General features: G+C 42.3%; 1 protein-coding gene across 1 annotated transcript in view; it reads right to left on the bottom strand.

Annotated features, from left to right (window-relative positions):
* The window catches only part of ACOT12 (acyl-CoA thioesterase 12), a 48,601-nt gene extending 26,257 nt beyond the window's left edge, over nucleotides 1–22,344 (bottom strand). The window contains exons 1-6 of the mRNA XM_075932206.1: nucleotides 22,206–22,344; nucleotides 14,338–14,407; nucleotides 9,221–9,281; nucleotides 8,099–8,200; nucleotides 5,653–5,797; nucleotides 250–406 (exon numbers count right to left, since the gene is read on the bottom strand). Of these exons, the coding sequence (XP_075788321.1) occupies nucleotides 250–406; nucleotides 5,653–5,797; nucleotides 8,099–8,200; nucleotides 9,221–9,281; nucleotides 14,338–14,407; nucleotides 22,206–22,341 (671 nt within the window). The 5' untranslated portion in view covers nucleotides 22,342–22,344. The remainder of the gene's footprint in view (nucleotides 1–249; nucleotides 407–5,652; nucleotides 5,798–8,098; nucleotides 8,201–9,220; nucleotides 9,282–14,337; nucleotides 14,408–22,205) is intronic.
* Between the last annotated feature and the right edge of the window lie 897 nt (nucleotides 22,345–23,241).

Genomic DNA, 23,241 nt, shown 5'->3' with positions numbered 1-23,241 from the left:
TTCCTCAGTAGTGTTGTAAAGCACTCAGATGCTCTGGAATTGAGTGCCATAGAAAAGCCTTCATATAAATATGTAGACATCCCCTGCACCTCACTAAGAAGAGAGACCACAATATATTTCATTTTCACTACTAATTTGTAACTAGCCCCTGTTTCTCAAACATTAAAATGGTGGATTTGGGGTTCTTTTGATTTTCCACCCAGCATGTCTTTTCAGAATCACACAGGAAGGCACCAAACGGAAAAGTACCTTGCTGAAATAGTAGCTACTGTCTCCATCCAAGCCATTATCTGACCACCAAATGTATTTCCATGATGGTTTGCATGAGGTGGCAGGACAAGTTCAATGCTCTGCACATGGGTTAGATCAGTTGAAATAGTATCTTCCTCTGTATCCCTTCCATTATCTGAAACATGGTAACAGTTTATTAATGGGATTGTTAAACGAGTAGAGTTAGTAGCTGTCCCAACAGGGAAATATACCCTTTCCCTCATCATTGTAAGGATCTATCTGCTCTTGGTACAATTAAAAAAAAATGACCATAGGGAGACAGAAACCTACCCCAGGGATTGCCTGGAGGCAAAAGGCTTCTGCTACTACCAATCATAGCAACAGCCTGAAGCTCTATCAAGATGCAAGGGTGCACTGTGCCCTCTTGTCTGAGAGGGAGCAGAATGGAGAGATACAGAGCACCCTAATGACAGAGCAAATTCTTCTGGGAGGGATGTGCTATGTTATACATACAAATGCTGTGTTAAAAGCACACATCCTAGCAATTAGGCAGCTATGCAGCTCTCCTAATTGAAAATGTAGGCAACCTATGTATGCCAGTAAATTTTTATTATTACTCTGGTTTGCTATATTTAATCTGCAGTGTTTTATATAAAGTAAGTACAGCTTATTATCTGCTTTTGATATAAATGTCTTGCAGTACTAAAATTGCTATACATGTGGATTTACGGGTGTAGAAAATCACTGTATCATACTGTACGGTATTGCTTGCAAAACAGTGTGTGTTCATTAGATACCATATTATAGCCAGGCACTGGGGGCAGAGTTAGGGTTGTGTATACAACATTAGCTTTGCCAATTCATCTTTCAAGTGTTTAACCATACAATCTTAACAGTCTCTTACTGAAACTATTTCAGTGAACGTACCCATGTACATGTTCAATAGAAGTATGTAAACATACACATAAATATGTATATTATACAAGTTCTAGATAAGAATCTAGGGATAAACTGAACTCTGGTGTAACCCAGTAAAGTTACATCAAGGATGTATTTGGCCCCCAATGTCTTGTGGATGAGGATTTAAAGGTCACACTCTTTTAGGTCTCAAATCAGCAAGCTAGTCGAGCATACACATGACTTTTAGGATCTGAGGTGTCTTACTGAAATCACTGCTTAAAGTTACATATGCATTCAGTACCTTGACTGTGAAGTGTTCTGATTTTTTTTTAAACCAGTCTTTGTTTTTTTTCAGATGCACCTTGATGTAATAGTTTTAAGTCTCAGCTATGTCAAACATGCAACACCTGTACCACAGGATTTCATATGACCTGAATTATGTCTTTAGCTTCTGCCCTAGTAAGCTGTGTTTTACAATCATCAAACAGGATATCTCAGTACCTTGCACTTTGGACCTTCTTTACGTGTTGTATAACTTGCATTCACAAGGCAAATTTCATTTTTTTACTTGATGTATTTTGTCTATATTTGGAAGCTAGCAATCTTCATATACACTAATCTCATTTTTGACCTTGCTTGACTTTTTGTATGGCCCTGTTGATGTTGAATTGGTGTGAGCAATTATAAAAAAAATATTTACTAAATTTCCCTAGTGCAGCTAGGATCATAGAGATTAAACATCACTACTCTCTGATTGCTCTTTAGTGGTCTTGAGTTTTCCTACCAGAAAGCTATCAATCACCATGGTAATGTAATGTATCCATCCCAATTGTACACAACACAATTAAATTGTAAAAGCTAAGTATTATATTTACTATAGATGTTGTTTTTCCCTGTAGATAATTTATTTGTGACTGCAGTTCATAAGCAGATGTGTATTTCAAATTGTAAATACCAGACAGTTTCTTAAATATTAGGGGATAATTTCATGGTATTGAAAAGAAATACAGCAATTTTGATTCATGTGACTTCAGGACAGAGATAAGTCTGGGAGATAAAGGTAAATCTAGATGAAGAATGTTACTTCAATTATACCTCAGTTATACTTCAGTGCTACACATTGCAGCACCTTGCTGTGAACTGAGGACACAGCATTCGCTGGGGATAGTCCATGGACCTTTGCTTTGTTGCAGAATAGACTGAATCCTGGCATTGTTTTGACTGTGAATTGTGGGAAGCCAGGTGGGTTCACTTTTTTTAATCCCATGTCTTTGTTTCTGCCCAATTGTCATACACTGTTTTAAAACTGTTGTCAGCCAGTTTAGACACACCAACACTCTGAGCCACCATGGTGGCAGGCATGAATATGCAAAAGCTGCTTGGGCTGTATTATAGCACTCAGAGCCAGATAACCTCTGCATTGGACTTTACCAGTTGCACCACCAAGCAGATGATGTGGGAGCAGGAGAATATTCTAGTGCAGCAGCAGGATAATCTACAGTGAAGACAGCAAGATGAGGCAGAAGACTAGGAAGATGCCAAGCTGTTGAAAGATGACAACCAGTTTCTAGATCACCTACATAGACTTGAGTGCTATTCAGGACCCAGGAAACCAGTGTGACTTGATGGGAGAGGATTATTCTGCAGAGCTGAGATGATCAGCACTAGTAAGAGACCTTCAAGATGGGGAGGGCTTTGCACACATGGGATTCCCAAGCTGATGGAACCCAAATGCCTATCATTTGCCTCTGCCACCAGGGCACAGAATTCATAACAAAAAGAGTTATTGAAGCACCATGTAGAATGGTGGCCACGTCTGCTTTTGAAAAGCAGATAGTGTTGTTTATGGAATAGGTTGAAAAGAGCAGGGAAAAAAATGTTCCAACCATTCATAGCAACATCATGTGTTTTGCACAATATTTCTGAGAGCGAAGGGAAACGCCTTAATGATGGGTGGGAGAGGCTGAGGGTTGGAGACTTGCTCAGAGGGGTGAGCAGCCAGCAAGGTGTCCCACAGAGAGCACACACACCTAGGGGAATGTTGTCATTTTGTATTTTGAGTCACAAGCCTACATGTTAGTCTATGGTGTGGTAGAGTACACAAGGATACAGTCACACTTTTCCTGGCCACTGCAACACTGTCCTTGGCCATTGCCATGATCTTCTGGGAAAGCTGCATTTCTTTTTCCCTCTGGCTCTTCATGTACAGCCTCTACCTTTTAGTCAGCCTGGTTTTCCCTGTGAGTCTGCCATTCTGTCCCACGTCTTTCCTTTTCTCTCCTTCAGGTTGAGCAGCCTGTCCGTAGTACACAGAGGCCCTGTTCTTGATGGTCTGGCAGTTGCAAGTGCTGTGGTTGTGGGAGCAGGGGGAAAAAAACAAGTTGTTTATTGTTCATGTAACAGACAAGTCATGGAAGCTTTTTCTTTGTAGGTATATGAGACTTTATTTCCCCCTGAGACTCTTCCCATTTTGGGGGGAACCTCCAAGATGGTAAGTGGTGTGAATATATGGAGAGTGCTGAATGAATATGGATTTCATTCTACGATATTGGCTTTCATGCTGTTAGGGATGGGGTGGGGTGTTTTGTTCCAGGTTTGTTTTTTCAGTTTTGTTTTGTGCCCTGGATGCACCTCTGTGACATTAAAAGTTTAAAGGGAGGTTCATGGGGGAGGATGGGGGAATAATCTTGATAGTAATTTCCTCCATATGCCTTTTAGGATGTCCCAATTCTTGATAATGTTACACTGAGGCAGGTGTCTAGGAGACAGATTGGTCTTATACAGAAAGGCACAGTGCAGATCTGTAAGATACCCTATGGAGTTACTCACCAGAGTGGTCCCCCCAGAAATGCTGTAGGAAGCTAATGACATTGGAGGAGATGGGGGCACAGCTATTCCCTACAATGTGTTCACAGTTCTGCTATGTCTCCTCTGAAGGCACAGAAAAAGCGTAGAAAAAAACAGATTGAGTCCTGCTATGCTTGTCAGCTAGAATTCATGTCACAGAGCATTTGCACCTCAGCAAAGAATAGTATTTGTTGTGTTTTGACCAGGCATGCAGTGTGCATGAAAACTACAAAAACTAACCAAATGTCTTTTCCTGTAAATACTGTCGCCATAAACTGTTGAATTTTGCACACAGGAATGCTTTCAGTGTTTGACTCTGTCGCTGAGGGAAGCCTCAAGAGATAGTATAGGCTGTGACTGAACCATGCTGGTGTGAGCCATTTTCAAACAGAACAAAAAGGGTGAGAGGAAGGCGGAGGGGGAGAGGAGGGATTTAGCTCACATCAGCCAACAATAACAATAAATAATACCCTGCAAAGATAACTACTTACAGGCTGTTGTTCCCTCCAGGGACTCCAACTCTTCAGCCTGGGTTTCTAGATGGGACTCAGTCTTAGCCAATGGAGGGCAGGACTGGGGCTCCCTTTCCAGGTGGTCATCAGATCCCTGAGGCACAAAAAAATCCTCGCTCTCAGGTGGCATCTTCCTGCACATCCTCCAATGGGTCAGACCCATCTTCCTTGGTGGGGAGAAGAATGTGGGCAGCACCTTGGCTGATAGTACGATAACTGTATAGAATCTCATCCAATTCATCAAAAATGGTCAGATCACATGCATTGTCTTCTCTTTCCCCGCATTTCAATCTACTTTTTCCCAGCTGCTTGTTCTTTATCTGGCATTGGTCAGCATCCCATGCATGACCTCTCTAGAACATCTTCTGTGCCACAAGAACTTCCTGTGCTGACACTTCTTCCCAGGTGGTTATGAGATCCAGGATCCTGACCAGCTCCATGAAGCAGGGTGAGGCATACTGAGGGTGCCGTGTGCAGCGCCATACGGTACCATGTGACTGTATTGCCAGAATAATGACACACTGGATTGGTGAGCAAAGGGGCAAAAACTGGTTCTGTGCCAGCTTTAAACGGGAGAAAGCATCATCCTTGAAACTTGTGGACAATAGGGCAGTGAGGTCACACAGATAAGAAGACAGGCCAGTAACAGTCAACAGGGCAAAGCACTGTGGGAGGGCCACTGAAAGAATAAAAAAGCGGAGCCCAGCAATTGTGTGCATATGAACAAAAGATCAAACAAATTCAGTTTGAAGAATACCTAATGTACTTTGCAAGAGGACTTCACAGTTCCCAATAAATGCAGACTTAATTCACGGTAATGGGCTGCATTGTTTCTATGCAAGGTTTAAAACCAGATTAACTCAGTTTGATCCAGTTTAAAACCCCCAAGTAGGCAAACCCTAAGTAAATGTGAAACCATGATCAACTCACGCTTGGGCCCTGATCCCACAAACTTACAGTTGGAATCCATACAGGTCAGAAGGACAGAAAGAACCACGTCAGAGAGTTGTTGTCCTCCACACCTTTACAAACCTAGAATGTCCCTTACTAATACCTGGAGTCTTTTCCCCAAGGTTTTTGTATGGTTTTGCCCAGTCTGAATTGGCCTCTTTTAGCTACCCTCTGTCTGCTCATAATAACTGCTTGTGTCTGATTTACTGACCACAATGACCAGCTTCCATACTACTATCTTGCATTAGGGTCTCAAAGACATGTTCATGGTCCAGTCGTATTCTTCTTCTCTCAGTAGCCAGACTATGCTCCAGATGATCTTCTGGAGACTGAAGTTTTACTGGTTTTAAGTTCACCTACACAAATGAAAAGAAGCTCTTGTGATTGTATAATCATATCTAAGTGTGCTCTGGACTGCACTTTGAGCCAATGCCATTTAATTCTCTAGAATTCTTTACTGTAATTTCTGATGTACAGCAAGTAAGGGTTAGTGATACAGATAAGAAAGAGTTAAAGTTCAAATGATTAAGTAATATCAGGGTTTTCACTTTTAGTTCTGAGCCATTTGCCAAAATTCAATGACAAGGTAGTTTTGTTTTGAAAAACTAAAAAAACAAGAAACTCACCAAAACTCGTTTTGTTTAAAATGCTTCACCAGAAGTAAAACTGGAAACACATTTTCAGATAAGCTTGAGGATTTTAATACTGTGTGCTGTGTCCCGGAAGCACATTTGCACTCTGACCACTACTTGCGCTCGAATATGCTCCTTTGAAAATGCCTTTAGCAGCACACTTTTACAGGCCATTTTCCCAACACTCCTTCAGCAGGTGAAGCCTTTCTGCTCCCAAGCATATTGCCCTTTTTTTGCAGAGTGCAGGTGCAAATTCTATTTATGCCTGATACTATGGCTAGAATTGGCCAGGTTAGTGGCACAGACTGTTTGAAAATCTAGCCCATTGGCTTTTGAACAATGTTACCTAAACAGGGACAGGAAAAAACAGCTGAGTTGCAAGGAACAGCTGCTCTCTGTATCTAAATCTATTCTCTGGTCCCTTCCACCTAGGCCCAGAAGCGTCAACAAGAACAAAGTCATCTCCTTGCTGTTCTCTGAGGATGACAGTGGTTCTCCACTGTAGCTCTGCCTAAATCCTCTTGTTGATGTAGAGGATTAGATGTAAAGTCTTTGTTAGGGAAACTGGGGTTGCTCTAGCCACCAGCAGCTACATACGACCAAAACCACATCTCCACTGGATCCACTTTCAGCAAGGCACGGGCTACACCAATTTTCCCCACTTCATGTTCTCTCTGAGCCTTGTCCTCACCCTTTGGAAACAACTCTGCCTCCTTCTCCTGCAGGGATGTTTGTATCACCAATCCATGCTAACACTTCACTGCCTTTGTTTCTTTTCTCAAACCAGCTCCCTTCCTCCATTTCCATCCCTGCTCAGAATCTTGCCAGTGTCTTCTTAAAACAAACCTGCCCTCCCCGTAGCAGAGTTAGGCAGTCAAAGGGTCACCAGACAGCCAATATTTCCTGCATATTGCCTATTTTTTGATCCTCCACCTTCTGTCTGAGCAGAATTTTCAAATAAGAGGCAATGTCCAGGCTTTACGTGGGACAGATGTTGCAGCTTAGAAAGAACCCCAGTAGGTCCTTCCCCTGCATTGGCATCTGACTGGTCCCTCACAGCTGCTGAATCCCACACTCACAGCCCTAGGGAGAGGAAAACCCCTTCAGGGAGGTACTGATTGATGGCTCTCACTGTGTGCTGGGTCTCAGCGACCCAGCAGTGACATTGCCCCCTACCTCAAGAGTGAGTACAAAGGTTCCTCCTACAATACCCAACGCCCCCAGGTACCACCTCCAGCATCTCTCAAATATCTCCATTACATATACACCCCCTCCAGCATCCCTTATTGTATTTCCTCCCAATCTCCCTTCCCAGCAGTGTCTTCTTTTTGGGAACGAGAAACACAGTACCCCTAGGAAATTTCCTTCTTTCCAACTTGTCTACAAATCAACAACAACAATAATCTAATAAATAACTTGCTCTTGAAAAGGTAAAAACTCGGTAGTTGTTTGCTCCAAAAGCTGAAATACTGATGGATTTTGAACTGAGGCCTCAAATTCTCCTGCTTGAATGGCTGCCTAGTGAAGCTGATCTTAGTTAATCATCCCCAGTTTCATCCTGACATGACCCTTTTGGAATGTTGAGCTAAAGACGCATGAGCTCAGGGGCTGGGCACAGGGCCAGCCCAATCATAAGCAATAATACAGAACATTTATATAGCACATTAATGTTCAAACACTGACCAATTAATTTAGCCTCTAAACTTGCCCAGGAAGGTTTCATTTTATGTTTGGAAATATTGGTTTTACCAACTTTATCAGTCAAGTTGGGATAAAGATGCCAATTCTAGTAAGGAAGAATTTACAAAAATAAAAGACTTATAAAGTGACAGAAAAATAGCCCATCACGGGGTCACATAGAGAAGGTCTTTATAATCTTCTCACAGTTTAGACTTCACATTATTTTTCTGCCATCAGGTGAAATAAGTGGATAATAGCTTTTTTAGTCCATTTTGTAATAATCAAATAAGAAACATTTTACAGAAATATATTTCTGTCAGGATTTTTCTGAGTTAAATGAGATACCTTTTCATCCCCAACTGGTCTTACTACATATGTAGAGAAAGCCATACTAATAAGTTTCTGAATTCCAGTCAAGGTATCCTGTACTGTAACCTTGACACCCACCTAAAAAGAAAAAAAAAGTTACCACATTGTAATTTCCAGAAAAGATATCAAGTCCCAACACTTGTAGAATTAATTGTTGTCTTGAGCTTACATCTGAAAAGAGAAGAATCACCAACTTTTCACTAATGGGCTGCTATCACCAATGCACTTCATGAATATTTAAAACCCATGGAGATTTAGCAGTACCTCTAAAAATAGTACAGACATTTATATTTGGCTTTTTAAACCATTACTCTCATTCACTTATGTCCCATTTTGGTTCCCTGCTTGGATCTTTAGAAGCAGCAAGACTTGCATCAGCAAAAATCTGTACTATTAGTCTATAAAACAAATGTGAAATGTGATATACTTTAATAGTTCATCTAAAACAGACATGACATGCACCAAGCCTTTGGTCTTTGGAACTTTTAGAACATGTTGGAATACACTCTCCCATAGATGCCGTCACATCACTCCCATTAAAGCTAATGGAAATTGTTCAGGGGCCCACAAAGGGGGAAAAAAAAACGCTTGAGATTCAGTTCTGAATTCAGATAAGTGACTGAGCAATGTATTACCATGTCTGTTGCAACATAAGTAATAAGTGGCATTGACACATCTCAGATAAGGCTCTTTGTATCATGTATTTAAAAAACATTAAGACATATACCTATTCTGTGAGGCTTCCTAGATATGGGCCTTGATCCAAAGCTTATATTGAGGTCAGTGGGCTTTGGAATGGGCCAGTACTGACTATCGACCCACTTTATATTTGATTTTGCATTACACTTGTTAATGACCTTAGACCCTAACCGCTTCTGGGAACCTTATATTAGTCTGACATAGCTCACCCATCAGACAACAACAATGATTTGTAACAATCAGTTAGGGGGAGTTGTTTAATTAACTAAGCCCCTTCTGAAATTAACAATAGTAAAGTTACAGTGCTAGAATCTTATCCATTATCTTTCTCTTCCTGCCTTTCTGTACTGAAATTTGTTAAAGAAATAATTATAAAAATGAGAAATTAATATCACTTACTTCCATGCTGGTATTAAATGCTCGGTTTACCTTTGCTTTGATGATGATAATTTGTCCAACTCTGTTAAGACAAATGTTACCTCATTAAGTTGCACAATTATTACGTAAACTGCACTATGATCCAAAGCTCACTGAAGTCAATGGGCTTCAATGAAGATCAAGCTCTATAAACATTTTGCATGTCAGTGTCATTCTGTGTTACATAATGGAATACCACCAACAGTAAGCAATATTTCATGTTAATGAATATTCTGCTGATAATGCACAAGACTAGTAAATTATGTGCAACAAGAACAAGTAGTTAATTGTAGAAGTTCTTCTCAAATCAAACTTTACCGGTAACGTCAATAAAGAAGCTGCTGAACTGAATTGGAGTTATTAAAAAAATTGTATAGAATGAATGAGAGAGTACCTATATATTGGAGATATACTTATATGTACTACTGTTATGCCATTATATACCAATCTCAAGTCCAGTCAGAAATTGTGGATTGGATTGCAGATTTAGGTACACTGACACATACCCTGGTGAGGTTTGTTAAATCAGTCAGTGTACACAAATGCACAATTGCACAAACAGGTAGCGGTAACTCATTTCTTAAGCTATGTCTAGGCTGATAGGGCAGAATTCACCTTCTTTCCCACAAACCCAAAGCAGGCTCAATTCTGTGATGCCCTTGGAGTGCAGTTGCCAAATTGGGGGGGGGGGGGGGGGGAGGGGAGGGCAATGCCTCTTCTATGGCTGATATTCCAACAGAGAATCTTGAGTAGCAAATACTGTTTCTTCACTTTGCTTGTGTGAACTTTCTGGACCACTGGATCAACATTAATTTGGGTCCTATAAACTATGGCCCTTTCCCCTGGAGACACCCTAAATACCTCTTAGAGGTTGGGGATGCCCTTGGACTACCCATAAAACCACACTGTAGGGCTTAAATGGACTGTCTTGTGCTGGCACCTGCACTAGAGATTAATTTCATCCTCATTGAGCAGGAGAGTGGAGAAGGTATGTGCTGCATGTTATGGGTTACCTCTTCAGTTGATGTAAGCTGGCATAGTTCCATTGATTTCCATGGAGCTATGTTAATTTATATCAGATGAGGATCCAGCCCAGTGTATGCAATGGTGCATAAACCGGATACAGTGGGTTTAGTATCCCACTGTAGCTTTAGTAAATCAAATATGAAGATGACCAGGTGCGTTTATTAAAATTAAGCTAGGGGAAAATGGTAAAAAGGGTAAAATTATTTAGGTTAAACTAAGGCTCTTCTTTAATTAATAATCTCACTTCTAGTCTTTTAGATAATCATTTTGATGAAAAAATCTAAACCAGCTCTAGAAACAATGAAGAAGGTGGCAATCTTTGTTACGGACAGTATCACTTCAATCTGCAAAGGTTACAGGAAGACAATAGCCATCTTGCTAAGGGGAGTCTGTTTCTTTACTACTACTGACAGTGATGAGAGATGACAGCCATTTTGGATAAGGGCAAAACTTCACATGATTAAAGAAAAAAATCAGAAATTCATGAGTACCCCTACAATAAGTGAAATATTATGAGCGTTCACAACAATCTTAAATAATTTGGTCTGTTATTTATAATACATATAAGGAGACTTTTTAAAAAATATTATTTTTATTTTGACAGTTTATCTTTAATGTCTGAAAAGCTTTTGCTTAAGAGACCATAACAAAATGCTATATCCAGGAAATCGCTGTTTCTAAACAGTAACTCTATTTTTGCCCTAGAGTGAAACTTGTCTCTATTATAAAAATAATTTCAAACTGATCTTGTATATTCTAGACTGAGGCTCTTTTGGGACTCCAGAAAGAGCCAAATGCTTCATTTGCAAAAAATGGAGGAAACACTCTCTGTATGGAAAGCAAATATAAACTCTTGGTCGCCCTTCCCTTTCCCGATATGGAAAGAGTCCAATTTCTAAAATGATGTCCCAGGCTAATTCAAAGACATTTTTAGAAGCACTGAAATCATCCTCATTATATTTATTGCTTAAATATGCTGTGCAGGTGGAGTCTTCTAATTTCCCACCTAAACAATTGTATTTCTAGCAACATCATTTCAAGCAACATAATTTTGTGGGTTGTTTGTAAGGCAGACTTTGCAATATGAAAGGTGGTTGGAAAAGTGGGGAAAGAAGAAATGAATTGCCTCTGTCTCTGGTTCCACTGTCAGAATGGGATACATGAGTTACAAAGTTTGCCTCAGACAGAGGGACTCTCAAACAATGGGATGCCAAGTAGCTGCCTCTCCATAGGCTGTCCCTGGCCATTTGAATGGATATTTAAGAATGTTGATCATAGAACATTGCATTTTCATTGATGGGAACCTTTTGAGATGTACCAGACTGAGAGATTTTGGTGGTGATACATGGTGAATAAAAGCAATAAGTTTCAATCAGATTATTTTAAACCAGACAGTGCTCATGCTATTACTAAGAACTCAGAAAGTGTAAAAAGACCAGGAGCAGGAAGTTGTTGTTTGTCTTGGCATAAAACTAACTTTCCTAATGTACAGTTCAAGTTGTGGAAATTTCAGTTTCAAAGTCAACTGAAAAGAAGTAGTGATGCCTCTTTCCAAAAGATTTGGTAAGCTATTGTAAGTGTATGAAATATTAAACCTGGAAACCCATAAAATGTCCTTTTTTATATATACACTACACTCAAGGTTAACAGAGCTAGTTATTAATTATATGAGAACCTTAATTCAATCTTCTTAATTATGCATGTTCAGCACATCACAGGGTAAGCACTATTCCACTTAGGATGTTAAAGCTAATCTATGGCTGAAACACAGTTAAAATATTTAAGGTCTAATTCTGCTCTCAGTTACAAGAGAGAAAATGCCATTGAAGACCATGAGGGTGGCATCTTTGTACCCAAGGGAAAAATGTGACACTTAGTTCATTAATAGAACTTTTTGATCACAGCTTTCCAGAGAAGTGCTTTTCATTAGAAAGCAAAACGGAGGAGTCTGTAGTTGAGAAGTTGACTCTTGAGAAAGGCTTTGTGTGAGAAATCAAGAACCTCTCAGGTCTCTCCTATGTTGCCATGGTCATGCATAACTCATACCAATCTTCCGCCTGTCCGTAGGTGAATGTAGGTTTAGAAGGCTAGATATGTAACACTATGCGGGCACAAATGTATGCTTATTCTGAATGCACAGTTGCCAATAGTTACTGCAATTACATTACTTCTGCAACCTTACTGGCAATTACTCAGCTGTATGTGCAATTGTGATAATTGCAAACTGTGCTACAAAGACTGCATCAAGTGGTACATACAGTCTGCAGGGCAGGGATAAATGACAAGGGAGGATATGGTTCATGACAGGCGAGCTAGGCACTCCTCTGCAAAGGAAACAGAATGAATAACACAATATCATCGTGCCACCTGGGCTGACAGTGAGAGGAAACGTAGGCACCAACTTGGCCTTAGCCTGGTATATCCTAAACCACAGCTACTCAACTTTGGAAGCTCTGGGGGCCACAATGATACTCACAGCACATGCCAAGGGCTGCAACTTAAGCGTAGTTGCATATACATGCAAATATTTATGCAAATTAGGAGTCTGAAGTGCCCAGCTGATCCCAGGCTCTGCCTTGCACTGCCCCTTTGAAGAGCTGCCCCTTTGAAGCTCCAGCTGACCCTGGGCTCCCGCGGTGCTGCCCTATGGAAATGCTGGGGTGACCTTTCCACAGGGCACCTGCACTGAGCCTGGGGTCAGCTGAGGATTCCAGCTGATCCCGGGCTCCCACGGTGCTGCCCCTTGGAAACGCCGCCACAGCGTTTCAAAGGGGCAGTGCACACGATTAATTACAATTAATTTTTTTAATTGCTTGACAGCCCTAATGCAAATATATGCAAATAGCTTCTTTCACACTGATGGGCATGAATACAAAGCACCTCCCACAATGCCCTGGCGCTCTTGGCTCCTCTTCCCTGGGAGCTAGAAATGACGACACTCTGTACCAGTCTGTTCCATCCAGCCCATCTGCTTGCATCTTTCAGTGCTCACCCTGCCTGGGAGACACCTCACTATTGTGCATGTTCCCGGTGGAAGCCATGTTCAAAGGATCCCACCCATGGGCCATTTGTTGAGTAGCCCTGTCCTAAACCCTACCTATGGAAACTGATTTCTAGCTACAATCATACTCAAATACGAGCGACAGTCATCAGTTCTGAAAATGGGGCCCATTTCATATAGCTGGCCTTGTAAACATTCAGTAACATAGGTCAGCACTTACAAAATGCTACGTTTACAAGGGTTAACCGTTTTTTTAACCTAGCTACATCCAAAAGTACATTTCTGCAGTTTTATCCAGGCTCAGTTCACTAGTAATGCAGTGGGTCAGACTCTTATAATGCAGTAGAAAATTTTCTGTCTATATTTTTTTTTATATGGAAGTGAATCTAAACAAGAACAATGCCTTAAAAAAACACACTTAGAAAGCTGATTCCGTAGCACTGGGTCAGGATGTCCCCCCCTTGCTAATATGAACAGCAAACAGTTTCTTGACTCCAGCTACACAATTGTCATAGGTGGAATTGTATATCTTACATTAATTTTTTCCACATGGTAGTCTTGGCCTTAGTTCCCTAGCTGAGAAATAGTTAAAGCAAAAGTGAAAGATTTTTTTTACTTCCTGCACTATCGTGTGGATGCACTAAACATACAATTTGCAAATACAAAATTGCTCTTTTATATCTTTCTGTCATATGGATAACAATAAAAATAAAAGAACTATAGAAATTGAAAGAGAGTTTGCAGCTATCAAAAATTCATACAGCAACTATAATTAACTGTATTCTTCATTCAAAAAGGAATAAACAAGTAGTATTTATTTTGTTCAAGAGCAAAGGGCATTAAGTTTCTGACCTGTTTTCTAGTTTAGGGTCAAAAGTAACTATAGTTTATTTTAGACTTTGTAAAACTGACCTTTGCCTTCCAGCAAATGGGTGAGATAAGTCCAAGCACTAGAGGGAAATCATTGAACCACTATCTCAGATTTTATATGCTTTGGTTAATCTCTGTTAAATAGAAAAGAAAAAGAGGACTCTAAACTGATAAGGTTTGATAATTACTCTATGAGTTCTACCTGGCAGTCTCTTCAAATTGTATGTCATCCACTGACGCTGTCACACAGGACACACCAGCATGTTTCTCGGCTGTAGAGAAAGAGAGATGAGGTGCAGAGTTACTACACTAGACATACAGCTGCAATTCCATCTCACATATACATATACTGCAAAGCGCAGTGGTCCTGATTCTCCTCATAGTCACATCGGTTGTAAATCCTGAGTGTAACTCCCCGAATTAAAACTAGTGTAAAAACTGATGTAAGTAGATCAGAATCAGTATTTACTAGGCCTGCATCCAACACAAAACTAGAATGGATTATTATAATGATCCCGTCCAGTCTTAAAATCTATTAAAATTGTATAATATTACTCTAAAAGTGGTTTAACTAACAATCCAACACAAGAGTGAGGAAAAGTATTTTGCAAGAGAAAAACATGATAAAGATCTGATAGAAAAGTACTTGCCACTGTAATGTGGGGGAAGGGAGGGAGTTTGTATCATTATCAGCTAGAGTTACAAACAACTGAGCACAATGCTGAGGACAATCATCATTTCAATTTACATATAGTGAGAAAAAAGAGTTATTTATTTATCTGTGACTAGATAACTTCTGGCCTGGCCAGTTATTACTTGGTGCAAGACTTAGGGGAAAGCAAAGTTGGCTTTATGCTCTCCTGATCCCACAACTGACTGAGATGCAGGACAATTCACAGTGTAAATTAGGAGCTTCAGGGGGTAGCCGAGTTAGTCTGTTACAGAAAAAAACAACAAATGGTCTGGTAGCACCTTATAGACTAACGAAACATGTAGATGGTATCATGAGCTTTCGTGAGCACAGCCCACTTCTTCAGATGACCGGAGTCATGAGTTAGGGATATGAAAACTCGAAATAAATAGGAGAGGGGAAGGGGAAGAGGGAGAGAAAGGAAAAGGGAGGGGGATGGGAGACAGAGCATCATTAAGTATCTGGAGAATGGGTACTTAAACCTAAGCAGATAAAAATCAAAGTCAATAGATAGATTCCTAAGACAGGAAGGATACCACTCAGGGGGCTGTTAGCACCTTCAGTGGTTATTAAGTAGGTAGAGTCTCCACCAGCCCATATCACGATTGAGTCCATTAGCATGTGAATTGAATTTGCGGATGAACTGTGGATCTGGCTTGTGGAGCTGGTTTGTGACAAGACAGCTACTTGCAGGTCTGTCGGACTGTGGTTTGTCAGGCTGAAATGCTCACCAACAGGCTTCTGTATGTTCCCTTTGCGTACATCCGATTTGTGTCCATTGATTCTTTCCCGCAGAGACCATCCAGTTTGTCCAATATATATTGCAGTGGGGCATTTCTGGCATTTGATGGCATAGATCAAATTACTGGATGTGCAGTCAAATGACCCTTTGATTTTGTGGCTTATGTTGTTTGCTCCAGTGATGAATTTGCCAGTGTAGATATGTGGGCAGAGTTGGCATCTTTTTTTGGTTGAAGGGCTGGGTTCCTGGAGGCTTATGATGTGGTTGTGTGGCATGGTTACCAGAAAGAATACGTTTCAGGTTAGGGGGTTGCCTGCAAGAAAGAATAGGTTTCTCTCCGAAGGCCTCTGAGAGCGAGGGATCATTTTCCAAATGGGTTGTAGATTGCGTATAATGCGTAGGAGGGGTCTGAGTTGTGGACTGTAGGGGAGTTCTGTTACAACAAGAGGGGAGTTCTGTTATTTTCTCTTTTGGGTCTGTCTTGAAGTAGTTCACGTCTGGGTATTTTTTTGGCTCTGTCAATATTTTTTTTCACTTCCCAGGTGGGTAGTTCAGTTTTAAGAATGCTCTCTAAAGATCCTGTAGGTGATTGTCTGTCTGTGGGGTTGGAACAAATCTGGTTGTATCATAGGGCTTGGCTGTATACAATCGACTGAAAAATGTGTCTGGGATGGAAGCTGGAAGCATAAAGGTAAGTGTAGTGGTTGGTGGGGTTCCGATATAGGGTGGTGGAAATTTGTCCATTATTTAACTGTATTGTAGTGTCCAGGACATGGATTTCCCTTGTGGACTGGTCCAGGCTGAGGTTGATAGTAGCGTGGAAATTATTGAAATCCTCGTGGAGTTCTTCAAGAGTCTCTTTCCCGTGGGTTCATATGATGAAGATGTCATCGAAATAGCATAGGTAAAATAGGGGTGTTGGGGGTAAGAGCTGAGGAAATGTTCAAGGTCAACTATAAAGATGTTGGCATATTGTGGTGCCATGTGAGTGCCCATGGCTGTGCCGCTGATTTGGAGATATAAATTGTTTCTGAATTGGAAGCAGTTGTGAGGACAAAGTCGTAGAGCTCTGTAATCAGGTGTGCAGCGTTGTTATCGAGAATGGTGTTCCTGATGTCCTGTAATCCGTCTTTGTGTGGAATGTTGGTGTAGAGGGCTTCTACATCCCATGGTGGCCAGGATGGTATTTTCAGGAAGATTATTGATGTTTTGGAGTTTCCTCAGGAAGTCAGTGGTATCGCGGAGATAGCTGGGAGTGTTGGTAGTGGAGGGTCTGAGCAGGGAGTCGATATAACCAGATAATCCTGTGGTAAGTGTGCCAATTCTGGAGATGATGGGTTGTCCGGGATTACCAGGTTTGTGTATTTTGGGTAGAAGATAGAAAGTTCCTGGTCGGGGATTGAGGTGGTGGGGGGGGAGGTGTTAGCGTAAATTTGTTCCTGAGTAGCATCAGGGAGTTTCATGAGAAGTTTTTTTCATGTTTTTTTGGTATACCTTAGAGGGGGTCACAGGAGAGAGGCCTGTAGAATCTGGTATTGGTGAGCTGTCTGTTCACCTCCTGTTCTTAATCTTCCCTGTTCATGATGACTACAGTGCCTCCTTTAGAGTAGTCACAGGGCTGCTTTATTTATGCCTGGTTTCTGACATTTACGCAGCAGGGGATTACCAAGGCATAGTAGCACTCTATGCCAAGGGATTGTGAGAGGCAGTTGTATCAGAGTCACCATGGAAGTTCTTGTCACTCAAGTTCCCTACACTGAGGGAATTTACAGGTGACAGGATCTATCGGCTTTCTAGCCACTTAGTGCTGCCAGAACAACACAAAGCTGCTGGAGGAAAGAAGCGCTAGGTAATGCAAAAAGGAAAACTTAAGGGATTTAAATCACATTTTTATTTATCTTAAGATGTTTTCCCTTCTTGTTTGGCTTAACATTCTGATGTGCCTGAGGCACTTTCTCCCCTTTAAAGCAATTCTTGAAGCAGCAATCAATTAAAATAATCCCCACTTGCTTTTCTCCAGAAGATAAATAAAGCTCTGCCCATGCACTAGCTGCTATGACCATGTGGGTGCAGACATATCACACCCTTGAGTTTTCTTTTATTTGATTTTTATTAAATCAAATCTGCAGACCTTACTCAGTGGCAAAACTTCCATTGAAATTCACTGCCATTCAGAGGGCCAGCACAAGGCCCTATCTGCATTACTTAAAGCAAGTGTTATTGGCTTAATGTTAGGTGTAAGTAGTGATCCCTCGGTGCAGGGGGGAATTGAATCCAAACTGTCTGTGATTTTGTCTGGGTTAAGATTCAAGGACTGGGTTCATAATATATTACTGCTTGAAGGACTCCCTCACTCCTACCACACCTGTTCCAACCTACTGATTCCCTCCCTCAAAAAAGTGTATATAGGTACACAGTTATAGCTTACGGCAGCGTTTCCCACACTATGGGCCATGGCCCAGTACCGGGCCACAGGAAAAAAGTACTGGGCCCCAGTGTGGTTGCCGGGGTGTTCCGGGCTCCTGGAGTGCCTGTGTGGTGCCAGGTCCCCCAAGCCCTTGGCCACCCTGGGCGGAGTCTGCAGCTGGATCTTCCGGCTCCCGGCAGATGTATAGCTAGAAGAGGTCGGGTGGGGGGGGGGGGGAGAGGAGGAGGAGGGGAGGGCCGGCCATCAGAAGAAGCACTGGATGGGGAAATCGAGGCGGGCCAGGGAGATTGGGGGAGAGGCAGCCGGCAGAAGCAGAGCTGGGTAGGGGGCTGGCTGGGGGAGATTGGGACGAGGAGCAGGGGAGAAGCAGCCGCTGGAAGCAGGGCTTACCTGGGGCATCGTGACAGTATGTGAGAGATTGGGGGGCCAGCAGAAGCAGGGCTGCCGGGAGGTGTGAGATTGGGAGTAGGGAGCTGGCCGGGGAATGTGGGGGGAGGGGAGAAGTGGCCGCTGGAAGCAGGGCTGGACACGGGCAGTGGGACTGTCCAAGGAAGATTGGGAGGAGAAGCGGTGGAGAACTGGCTATCCGGGAGGGGATTGGGGGAAGTGGGGCTGGCCGGAGGCGCAGCGGAGGGAGCGAATCGGCCAGCGGGGAGCGGGACTGACCCGGCCATATGTGGATCTCAGGGCGCTGACCCCCTTTCTCCCCCTGCAAAGCATGAGTGAGTCCAGCCCGGGGATTCTATTGTGCTCCCCGCCCCCCACACACCCGCTCGAGTAGTTGCGAACTGTCTGGCTGGTAGACACACTCATGCAGTCTGAGCACATTTACTAGTCAGGCAGTTCGAAACTACAAACTGATACATCTAGTAATAATAAAAATTACCTAATGAGAAAAATACCAGACATTTTATATGTCTGGTATTTTCTCAGTTTGTTTTTTGTGTTTATATTTTTGGGTGGCAAAAAACAGTACGGAAAAAAAAGGGTTCCAACTAAAGTAAAAAGTGTGTAACCAGCTTTCTGTCTGTCTTACACTCCATTTATACAATCCATATTCCTTAACTTTCTGGCAAGAATATTGTGGGTGACCATATCAAAAGCTTTGCTAAAGCTGGCACTGGGGGCTTTGGGAGGACCAGAAACAACTTATTTGAATATTCATCATTTGATTAATGAATATGCAAATGAATGTTACCAGTCCTCCAAAAGTTCATGAATGGATTTACTGGTCCCCATGTCAAAAAGTTTGGGAACCCCTGGCTTACAGTAATATCAAAACAAGAATACGACTTATCTATGTAATCACATGACCTTACACTTTTATCATTTGTTCTTCCTTCTTTTATACCCACAATTGTTTATTGTTTTCATTTGTTTGAGGATTGATTTTTACAATATTTAAATAGTAATATAATTGTCTGTGAACTTCCAGTTGTTAAAATCATACGCAATAATATTAATGAGGAAAGCTAGTTTTGAGAAGGAAAACAACTCCTTTGCTCTTTTGCCATTAGAATTTGAAATCCATCTCCACTATATAAATCAATAATTTGTGTGTGTGATGGGATTACTCCTGAGATATTAATGAATAGTTTTTCAGTTAAGAGTCACTAATACAGATAACAAAAAGAGGAGAAAAATGAAATATAGCAGCAAATCCTCAACTGATGTAAACGGGAATAGCTTCATTGACTTCAACGAAACCACGATAAATTATATCAGTTGAATACCTGACAAGTCAAAGTAGGGAATCAATGTAACAGGCCTTCTTAGATCAGGCTTCTGCCAGTTAAAATAAGTATCCCTAAATCTAGTGTTTCAAGTAGTGGAATACATAGCCCTGAATAACTTTTAGTAGAAGAAACAAAAGGCATGCTTATGAATAGCAAACAGCTACATACCTAGAACTGCATGCCTGCAGATGACTATGCAGAATAAATTCTCCTGCATCCTCACATCTTTCTATATATGAATAATAGATTAAATAAAGCTGTTAAATCTTTAAATGTTGCAAATACCTAAACAGTAGTAATTCTACAGTATATGGAGATGCTATTTAGATACAAAATATCAGCTAATCTCCTCAAGGTTTATTATAGACTACTTGCTAGCACCTGTAAATGAAGTTTATGGACAGTGGAGATGGCAAAGAGCTGAATTTGTTTAAGATCTGAAATGTAGGATTACAGTTTGAAAATGTAGCTAACCTGTTAAATATGAAGGGGCATATACACACATAGTCTGTGTACTGCACTTTGATTATAGGCAGCTCTGTACAAAATAGAAAAGACTGTATTTAAAATTGAACCTTCTGATCTAACTGTTCATTGTCTCATATCTTTCCACTTGTTCGTCCCCCTTTTCTACTTAAATTGGAAAACTTGTTTTTTTCTTTAACACGTTTGACAATCCTAACTTACATCTGGCATTTCTGAAATCAGCACTTATATTACATGTAGGCAGGCTTCCTGGCAACAGTGTTTTTTCTGTCTCTCAGTTTTAACTGTACTCCACTAGTGCTTTTGTCTCCTTTCTTCCTATTTTTTCTTGTCGATTTCCTTCATCCTTTTCTCTTGACTGTTGTTCTCTTCATCTTTTCCAGGATCCTTTGCTTACTCATAACATTGTAATCTTCCTCTCCTTACCCTTTTCTTCCTCAACTCCTTTTCCCCAAGTTGTTACACTTTGATCCCAGTCCTGTGACATCAAACACAATGGCATCTTAAGGGGAAATTATATCCATAGGGGGTTATTTTAGTTTAGTAATTCACTTCTAATAGCTGGCATGAATGAAGTCTTCCCAAAGGACTGCATTCAGTAGCTTATAGTGGGTTGATATTTCTGTAAGCCATGCTGGCATTACATTGCCATTTCAGCCACAAGGTGCACAAGATTGCCTACTAAAGAGGGAGGGCAAGAGGTTGTTAGAGCTGCCCTCCAAAAAGAGAGAAAACTGGCAGATTTGCAACATATCCACCAGGATTTAGCAACTTAATGTCAGTAATTTTCTACCACATAATTCAAAGAAAACAAAAATACCTGCAAACATAACATCCATAATGAATTCTTTACTGTGTGAAATACAGTTCTAAGGGCAATGGTGAAAGCCCAGTGCTTTGGACTTTTAAAAGAGAAATGGACAAAACACTACCAAATGTGCTGATAGGAAAATCTTACTTGATCTAAACCTCTATTCCACTTCACACTTTTAAGGTTTCACTGAGTAATTTTCATTCAGCTCCTTTCTCATAATACAGGGACATTGTGAAATTAAGAAACTACAATTTTAAAAATGAATGAGAAGAAATACTTTTTTTCCATACAAATTACAATTCACCTGTGAAATGTATGGCTCGGGGAAAGGCTGAGATGGAGAGTTCAGTACAAAATTTAAAAGTAGACCTGGATATGAACAACCAGGACTTTTGCAGCTGTGATATCTAGTTCATATAGTTACAGTGGCTCTCAGCTATGGGTCCTCATGCTTAAGGCCCTAAAATGGTCACCGGATGGGATCTATTTAGGAATTGTCTCTGTCCCTTCCAATAATATCGCGGTGTGTAATTGGCCCAATGCAACATAGTCCTATTGCCATGATCGCATCTCCTAAACCATGAAGCTAGAGGATGGACTAGTTTCCAGTTGAGCAATCCCTAGCAGATGTGGCTACGGATGCAAAGGATGGGCTAATTCACAGCAACAACATCGCTCTCCAGCATCTCTGGAGAAGGGAGGGGGAGGCTGCAGCGTGACCGACCGACAGCCAGGGAAGCCAAATGGCTCCTCTTTCTGTTTTAACAAGAGCCCCTGGCAGTAGGGCACGTCCTCAGCGGGCTCTCAGCATCAGGCAGGGCTAATCCCATTCCCTGCAGACACCGGGGTCCCCATCTCTGAGGTGTCCCACGCTGGGCTAGAGGGACCGGGCTCTAGCGGTTAGAAACGGAGGAACTAGAAGTCAGGACTCCTGGGTCCCTTGCCTGCTCTTCCCCCTGACTTGCCTTGGGAAGGTCCCTTCCCCCTCCGTTCCTCAGTTTCCCCCCGCAGCCAAGGGTGAGCCCGGGTGTCCGGCTCAGCGCCTGCAGGGTGCCCAGTGGTGCGGCGGGGCTCTCTCGGGGGCGGGCTGCTGCCGGGCCGCCAGAGGGCTTCCCAGCCAAGGCGCAGGACGGCGCGACCTCCGGCGCTGAGCTGGGGCCGGGCCCCCCTTACCTGCCAGGCAGGCGGTGGTGTCAATCCACTTGAGCAGCTGGCCGGCGCTGAGCTCCCCGCGGTGCGTGGCGTGCGCGGGGAAGATGGGCTGGCACATGTGCACCTGCCCGCTGCTCTGCCCCGCTGCAGGCTCCATGGCTCCGCCGGGCGAGGGGCGGCCGCTGTCGCCGGGGCCTCCCGCTGCGCCGCGGCCAGGCAGCGCGGGGGGGGGGGAGCCGGGTTCCGCCTCCTCTTCCTGGTGCTGCTCCCACGGGGACCGTCCGGTGGCCCGGGCTAGTGTGTTGTGAGCTGCTCTCAGCTCAGCCGCCTTCGCCCGCTCCCTTTCCCCGCTACTGCACAGGCAAGTACTTCAACCCCAGGCGCAGTCCCAGCGGCCGCCACCGAGCAGGGGCGGGGAGAGGCCAGCGTGTCCTGCAGGGATGGCTTGGAAAGGATCGTCCTTCAGCAGATCCACGGCTGTGTGATTGTTAGTGGCCTGGTGGAGTCAGCCTGGGCAGTTCTCTGAAAAGGTCACACTCCAAAAAAAGCTGCCAGTGTTAGGAACCGTTAGGGAAGGGGTAGATAATATGACCAACAATTTCATAAAGGCTTTATATACATCCCTGGGGCGTGCGCCCACATCTTTAATACTGGTCTGGTTGCCCCATCTCAGAAAGATATATAAACATTAGAAAAGCGGCAGAGAAAGGCAAAAAATGAGGTGGAACAGTTTCCATGTGAGGGGAGATGAAAAAGACTGGGACCCTTCAACTTAGAAAAGGGAAAACTAAGGGGGATGTGAAAAATTATAAAATTATAAGTGATTAAGGAAATGTTATTTAACTCTTCATGTAACCCAAGTACCTTCCCTGAGACAACAGTAATACTTGGCTACCATGCAGGAGTAAAATAAATAAACTTAAAGCCAGAGTAGTTTCCTCTACTCTAATAGATTTCCTTTCTCTGGTTTTTCCACTGTCTGCTGACATAATTTATCATGCCATCTCTCATGGCAGCCTGGGCTGGAGGTTCCCATGTTTGTTATTTTTTCTTTGAG

Source organism: Pelodiscus sinensis, chromosome 6 (genome assembly GCF_049634645.1).
Source record: "Pelodiscus sinensis isolate JC-2024 chromosome 6, ASM4963464v1, whole genome shotgun sequence".
Classification (NCBI taxonomy): domain Eukaryota; kingdom Metazoa; phylum Chordata; order Testudines; family Trionychidae; genus Pelodiscus; species Pelodiscus sinensis.
The sequence above is the reverse complement of the archived record's forward strand: the minus strand, read 5'-3'. Positions and strand labels throughout refer to the sequence as shown.